At 53.7% G+C, this 8,234-nt stretch overlaps 1 protein-coding gene across 1 annotated transcript; it reads left to right on the top strand.

Moving 5' to 3' along the window:
• The first annotated feature begins 6,749 nt into the window (after positions 1–6,749).
• LOC149499967 (uncharacterized) lies at positions 6,750–7,812 on the top strand. The gene has a single exon (XM_089737971.1). It carries the CDS (start codon positions 6,908–6,910, stop codon positions 7,748–7,750), a length of 843 nt encoding a protein of 280 aa, XP_089594097.1. The 5' UTR covers positions 6,750–6,907; the 3' UTR covers positions 7,751–7,812.
• Positions 7,813–8,234: the final 422 nt, after the last annotated feature.

Here is an 8,234-nt window from a genome sequence, read left to right on the forward strand (position 1 = left end):
GGGGGAGCCGCGGCACTAGTTTAGCGCTCACCCGCTAAGGGCTCCCCAGAAGGGGAAGACCGTCGCGGGGAGGGACCGACGTAAATCACTCCCCTTAAGGGGGAGTGGTCCACCCAAACGGCGGTAGAAATGGGTCCCCATAGGGGGGCACCCCAACAGTGTGGGGGGAGATGAAGAGTGTGGACAGCTCAGTCCCATGGGGGCACTCATTATGAGCACTCCCATATCACTCCGGTTAAGCCGACTATCTTACCATAGCCGGGGGTTCCAGTAGCTCCCTTGGTAGCGCCTGACCATCAGGTGGTCTGGCGTGCAAGGGAGCTATATTGTGGAGATGCTCGTGGGGTCCACCGTCAGCCCGCTCGTACATATTACGAGCTAGCCTCCGAATGAACTCCTCGAGCGACTCCACATCTAGATCCCGGGCGATTACGTCATTTCTGACGTAACGCCCTGCTCCGACTATCGTGCGAAGAGCCAGATTCTGCTGGGCCTGTAACTTCACCCGCATGATCTGCGGGATGAGGTGATACCAGGCCGCAGCTGCGTACGTGATACGGGAACGAACATACGTCTTGTAAATGCCGAGTCTAGTCCTGGTCGGCAACCTGGAGGCCAACACCGGCCGGAGGAGAAACCTCGCATAGCGGGCGGCCGCCAACGCCGACTTGGCGTGGGCGGTCATCCTCAAACTCCGGTCGATACTGACTCCCAGGTATCGGACACTGGGCCTAAACTCGACATTGACTCCACGGAGACTGAGCTGTCCTGGGACGGCTCTTGTGCGGACCGGACCGAAGAGGATAGCCGCGGTCTTCCCCACGTTGACCGCGACCCTCCATCGGTCCAGCCACTGGGGCAGTAGGTCCAACAGCCTCTGCATCCTCGAAATGGCCGCAGAGGGGAAATTAGAGGACGAGAAGTAGGCGCTGTCGTCGGCAAACAGCGCCAACTTCACGTCGGCTTCCCACGCTTGGAGGTTGCCCTCAAGCGTGGGAATGTCGTTGGTGTAGAGAGCGTAGAGGACTGGTGCCAGGACGCTTCCCTGGGGAACTCCGGCCGTGACTGGGCGCACCGACGACTTTGCGCCCTCGACCGCGACAAGGAAGGATCTTCCCTCCAGGTACGACCCCAGCAGTCGCACATAGGCGTGCTGGAGGTCCGTGTTCTGCAACAGCTTGTAGATCAGTCCCGCATGCCAGACACGGTCGAAGGCCTTCTCGATATCGAGAAAGACTGCGGCCGTGTACTGGCGCGCGTTGGACCGATCCGCCAAGTGGTGCATAACGCGGACCAATTGCAGCGTTGTCGAGTGACCGCTGCGAAACCCGAATTGCTCGGGTCTGAGAAGGATGTGCGGCGACACCCTTCTCAGCAGCAGCCGCTCGAACAACTTGCCCATATGCGACAGCAGAGTGATCGGACGATAACTGGAGGGATTTCTCCTATCCTTGCCGGGTTTGGGCAGGGCAATAACCTTGCCCAATTTCCAAGTTCCCGGGAAGTGTCCTGTGGACAGAATGGAATTGAACAGTCGTGTCATGAATGACACGACCGTTTCGGGGAAGTGGAAAAATGCGAGGGAGGGAATACCGTCCTCGCCCGGCGCCTTGCGCCTCTTCATCCGCTTGATGGAGAGGCGCAATTCACTGGGAGTGATGAAATCACCATCTCCCAACGGTGGCACCGGGGAGGAGAGTAGGCTTGCTACGCTCTCTTCCACCGATTGGTGGAATGCGGCCTCTGAGGGTGCAGAGTTATTTGGAGCGAACTGCCGCTCCAGCATTACGGCCAGGACATCGGCGCGGGCCTGAGCCGAGAAGCATCGGTTGCCCCTCTCGTCCACGAGTGGACAAGTCGGGGCAGGCCGATTTGAGAGCTGGCGGCAAAGTCGGTGGAGGGACACGGACGAGGGGTCCTCACGGGCCTCCTCGATCCGTTCCTCCCACGCATAGCCCCGATAGGAGCTAATCTTCGCCGCCAACTCCGCTTCCAGCTCATTAAGCTCGCGCTTGATCCTGGGACAACGAGTTGTCGCCCAGAGCCTCCTCAGGCCCCTCTTCCGGCGAATAATCGCTTTCAGATGGGCCGGGAGTATACCTCTGGGCCCGCCGCTGGGCACAAGAGTCGTCGCCTGGTCGATCGCTCCCCTGATGGAGTCGACAAGGCGGACTGCCGCGTCGTCGACCCCCTCAGGGGTGTTGGGGTCCTGAATTGCGGGAAGGTCGACTAGGCGTCTCTTAAAGAGCTCCCAGTCGACCTTCGGTCGTAGGGGCGAGGTCGCAACCCGGGTGAGCCCCATTCCCAGTGTGACCAGGATAGGGAGATGGGGGGTACCCAGGTCGTACAGTGCCTCAATAGTTAAGGGGCACCGTAGCCCCTTGTGAACGCACACATCCAACACGTCGGGCTGGAGTTGCGCGGCGGTCGGAATGTGTGTGGGTTCGTCAGGGCCGACCACAGAGTAGTCGCCCCTATCGGCATCTTCTAACAGCCGCCTGCCCACTGCTGAGTTCAGTCGGGAGCCCCACGCGACGTGCTTCGCGTTGAGGTCCCCGACCAGCAGAGCTGGGCGGCTGTCGCAATTCAGGACCCGTCTTATGTCCCCGGGGTGGAAATCAGGCCCCGGGGTCTATACGCGGCATAAACCCGCATATCTCCCCCCGAGGTGTGGATCCTCACACCGATCGACCTTGTCGATGTGAAGGCCAGCAAATCCAACTGATCATGCACCACGTCTCGCCTGACGAGCGCCGCAGTGCCCCTGAACGGCGTCCCGGCAGGACTCACCTCGTCACGTCGGTACATGAAGTAGTTTGGAATCCTGAACACATCCCGAGGACGTAGCTTGGTCTCGCCCAGGAGCACAACCTCAGGGTTGTACTCCCGGGCGAGAACCAAGAGCTCGTTCTTGCGGGGTTTTACCCCGCCGGGGTTCCAATAAATGATGCGCAGTTCCTGGCTAGCCATTGAACTGCGCAATCATTCGGTAGAACCCCGACAAGAGAGCCCCGAAAGGGCTGGCTCCCGAGGCGATCTCACGGATCACTCCGGAGACCACCTCGGACAATTTCTCCCAGAGCGCGAGAAGCCATGCAGCAAAGCCGGCAGGTTGTGAGGCCTGCCGACCGCTGCGCTGCTCGCGCTGAGGGCGGGGGGGAGAGGGGGCTGTGTGTTTAAATTAGGCTCGGTTGAGGGAGCCTCAGGTGTTGGGCTGACGCTTGGAGGTGGCTGATCATTGATGATCATCGCCTCAGCATGGGCGGGTGGGGAATCCGGCACGATGGGCTCGGCAGTACCCCTGTTAACTTCTTCTCTTTCTTTCTTTTTCCTCAATTTCCTTTTTAGTTTCTTTTTCCTATTCTTCTCCTTTTTCTTGTTGCCGATGCTCTGAGTCTGAGGTGGGGGCATGATCGCGGTTGTTCGAGCGATGTTAGCTCGGCCACGAGGAGTAGGGGTAGGTTTATTTGGCCGCCTCGGTGGGTTGGCCTGCGCCATCAACGTGGCCGCTGACGGCCCAGCCTCCACCACCGAGACAGACGGATAGGTACTAGGGGGGGAGGGCTGGGGTTTGGGAGGATTTCCCTTTCCCCTTCCCCTTCCCCTTGGGGATGGGTGCAGAGACGACAGGAGCAGGTGCTGGAGCTGGGACATTCCTGGGCCGTGGCACCGGTGGAACAGGAGGGGGATGGTTACTCCCATCATCCTGGCCCTCTTGCGGTAGACCACACACCGCCGATCGATGGCGGCGTGGTCCTTCCCGCAATTAGCACAGGATAATGGGCCATCCCTTGGCCTCGGGCAGTCCGCCACAATGTGCTCGCCGGCACATCGAACGCAGCGGACCGCACGGTGACAGTTCGTGGACGCGTGCCCGAAGGCCTGGCAGCGGTGACACTGCGCAGGTCCCCGGGTTGGACGCCATCCCTCGACCGTCACCCCCGGCAAGTATAACAGTTCGTTAACTGTATACAGCCGGGCGAGGTCACCCTTGGAGAGGTGGTCCAGAGCCACGAAAAATACGCAGCCCTGTCTCCCCTCTTGGCCTGGATGCACCGGGCATATCGGGCAGGAAAGCCCAGCTCCTTGAGGGCGTTCGTTACTTCCGCCGCATCGGTGTCCGCAGGGAGACCCCGGACAGCCACCTTCGAGGGTATTTCCTCCGACAGCGCGTAACAAAACCATTTAATGGTTTTGTCTGCAGCGGAGGCCCTCGAAAGATAGTCCTGGATCACCCTGTACTCCTCCGCCGATGACGGCAGGAAGCGGAAACCGGCGCCGTGGGGTCTGGCAGAAGGAGCCCTACCGAGGCGCTCCCTAATGGCCGCCATATGGCGAGACCAGTTCGGGAGAGCTTCCACCATGATAGGTGGATGACGGCGGAGCTCCTCCTGAGCCCGACCCCTCGGCCTCGGGGGTGGGGGAACTTGCGGTTGGGTAGGCTTGGGGCGTGTACCTACTGGGGGTTGTGATGCGGCTATGGTCGCGTAGGACGTAGAGGGGATGGGTTGTTGGGCTTTGGTGGACTCGAGGTCCATATATCTGGTAGAGTCCAGATTGCCCGCCGTGCCGCTTAGGGCGGGGGCACCTCGAGTCGAATCCACCAGGATAGGGGAAATGGTAGGGGAGGGGGATCGGGGAGGGGATCTAAGTAGGCGTGGGGCTACCCCTGTCCTGACGGGGGCCCTCGGTTTGGGAACAGGTTTGACTGCTGGGATGGGACTCCCAGTAGGGGATGAGGATCGTGATGAGTCAGGAGTGGAAGATTGGGAGGAGGAGGGGGAGGAGGACGTGGCCTCGCTGTCCTCTCCCTCCGATTTAGAGGAGGGACCTAGTCGCGGTCGTTTGTCTTGGTCCTCCGATGAGCCCCGGTCGGACTCAGACCTGGCCTTCTTTCTCGGCCGAGGAGTCCCAGGGTAATCGGTCGACAAGGGAAGGGAACCTTCCCCCGGTCCGATCCCCTGGGAGACCCGGGCCGGGACCGAAGGTCCGGCCGAATCGTCCTTACCGGGGTCCATCGGGACCGGTCGGGTTCGTGGGATTGGGCGACGGGCGTATAATTCGTCCATTGCTTGACGTCCCTTCCGGGACGGGCCGGGTGTGCTGACGATGGGGGAGAAGCCCCACCAGACATGGCTTGGCTATCCTTGGAGCAAAAGTCACGCGGTCATTGCATCGCCCCCACTAAGAATAGGAGTGCCAGAATTATTTGTCGATCGGTCCCGGTACTGACCCTATCGATCCATCCACTTGGTTAAATTAAATTAAATTAAATCAAACTTAGAAGCAATTAAAAAGCGAAAGCAAGAGAACTAATCGATTAATTATAACTATAAAAGTGGTGAGTATTAATACAATTAACTATTACTATTACGAATAATCAAAACACTAATCTAAACTACCGAATTTACAATAAACAACAATAAACAACAGTAAAAATACGAACTACGATAACGAGACGTTGGGCGGCTGCGGCCGCGTGCGCCCATCAAATATTAATATTATCTAGATAACTAACTAACTATTAATTGTAATAAAACAAGGTAATAAAGTAGGAAAATAATATAATGGATTAATAGAAAATAGAAAATAATAAAAAAAAAAAAAAAAAAAAAATAAAGAGAAAATAAAAATTAAAATCGTACCTGTAATAACTAGGTATAACTAAGGGTAATTTGTATAGTTAAAGCGATATTATAATTAAAGAGTCCAGACAACAGACCATCCGGCCACCAGCTCACAGGTTCGGTTCGCCCCAGATTTTAAAATCCAAAAGGACAAGTTTTGGATCAGGAAATCCAGGGTTCAACGGACAAGCGGCTCTAACCGTCAGGTTTAACCCACTCTAAATTATATTACTGATACCAATAGGAAGGAGACATGATAGGGAACCGCAGCCTGCAACCGTGGTGCTTAAGATAGATGATAATGGATGATAATAAATCGACGGGGACAGCTTATTAGTATTGGTCGGTATGCCAGATTGAATAGAGTTTAATACAAAAATGTTTAAATGGTTTGGAAAAAATATCACGGTTTATGTGGGTAGAAATGAAAATCGTTGAACTGCAAATTGTATATAATTGAGCCACTAGTTCTTATTCGCTAAGAGCGAGACGACACTACTACTTAAATTAAAACTTGAAATTTAACTATGAACATAATGAAAATAATTAGAAAGGGAATAAAAGGAATTGAATTTTACAACCAAGATGAAATGAAATCTAAATGGAATCAATTATACACAACTTACATTAGATACTTAAGCCTAAGACCTACCTGTAAGGGCGCCGACACCGCCGACCTGCAACAGGATTGGCCTTCGGGTGTTAGAAACAGCCTCTCCTAACCCCGAAGGGTAGGGGAGGACTGGGAACAGACACGGGCGGCCAGACTCGATGGCGCTCACGAAAACCAGTTTTATTACCAAATAAAACGGCTTCGCAGCTTTCACAGGCTGATCGACACCTACCCGCTATTAACCAATGTTAAGAATAGAATAGTGTCAATCAACTCACCTGTTCCCGGGTCCCTCGTTTGTGCTGCTCGGAACGTTACCGCGCCGAAACAGCTGACGCCAGATGAAACACACTCGCGTAGGATCACTTCTGCACAGCACACGACACACAAGGATATCCTGGACGCACTGGTGTCCCGGGGATGTGTTAGTGAAAAGTTTCAAGAATTGGTACACGAAAACGTATCGCGTTTTTAGCGTTCTCGTTACGGTAACAGATCGGCGCGGGTTCAAAACAAACCGATCGTGGCGACATCTGTAAGGTGTAAACATTTTCATTGTTTTCCGATTCATTATTCTGCCTGTGCTTAATAATAATATTGGAATCTCTTGTGTTTTGTGTGTGCGTGTACAACAACAATAATAATAATAATAATATAATCATCAACGATGGCAGATACCGCTGTTGCGACTGAAACTCCAGCTCCGGCTACACCCGTCAAAAAACCAAAAACATCCGCGAGTGGTGGTGCTTCCGCGGGCGCTAAGAAACCTAAAGCTAAACCGAGCCATCCGAAGACGTCGGAAATGGTGAACAGCGCTATTGCCGAACTCAAGGAGCGCAGCGGCTCGTCTTTACAAGCAATCAAGAAATACATAGCGGCCCAGTACAAGGTGGATGCTGAAAAATTAGCACCGTTCATAAGAAAGTATCTGAAGAACGCCGTCGAATCCGGTACTCTAATACAGACTAAAGGCAAGGGAGCTTCCGGATCTTTTAAACTGGAATCGAAGACCTCCGCTTCGAAGAAACCCGGTTCCGGATCTGGTGGTGCGTCCGGTGGCAGTTCCGTAAGGGCAGCAAAGGGCAACGCTTCGTCCGCTTCCGCTTCGGCAGCGTCTAAAGGCGGCAGCAGCAACAAAAAGGGAGGGGCCGGCGCCGGTGGTGCCGCTTCGACTTCTTCGGGGGCGGCTGCCGGCAGGGCCGGAAAGAAAGCGGCTGCAGCGTCAGCTTCATCGCCGTCGAAAGGTAAATCTTCGGTTGCCGCAACCGCCGCAGTTTCGGTAAAGGAGAAAAGAGCCGCCGCCGCCGCGAAAAAGAAGCCCGCCGCCGCTGCTAGGAAGTCTGGAGCGAGCGCTAAAGCTGCGGCCGCCAAGAGCGCGCCGAAAGCTAAGAAAACAGCTAAACCACCAACAAAGAAACCGAAAGCGCCTAAACCGAAAAAGGCCACCGCCTCGACGCCTAAAACGAAACCTTCGGCCAAAAAAGCGTCCGCCGCTTCGAAGAAGTGATTCATTGGGTACAACAGCAGCAGCACACAATGATTTAAAAATACATACAAATATATTAAAACGAACCAACCATGTGTGTGTGTGCCAGTCACCTAATCATCATCATCTTATAATAAATAATGTATGTTTGTGTCTAACTCGATCGACGTTCGACGACGACGACGACGACGACGATGAAGACGCGAAGATTACACACGGCACGCATCGATATACAACAGCCCTTTTCAGGGCTAACAATTATTTCAATCAATTACTATATTACACCTAATAAATAAATAAATAAATAAATAAATAAATAAATAAATAAATAAATAAATAAATAAATAAATAGATATATATATATCATATACTACGTAAAGGATAATTCTATTCGATTATACATAATAGTACCTATATATTATTATTATTTTTTCGTTAATTTGTTTCATTATTCATTATTTTTAGTACTGCTTTAACGCACACACACACAATTTCACACGTGCTT

This window comes from Bombyx mandarina, chromosome 24 (assembly GCF_030267445.1).
Source record: "Bombyx mandarina strain Sakado chromosome 24, ASM3026744v2".
In the NCBI taxonomy this organism is placed as follows: Eukaryota; Metazoa; Arthropoda; class Insecta; order Lepidoptera; family Bombycidae; genus Bombyx; species Bombyx mandarina.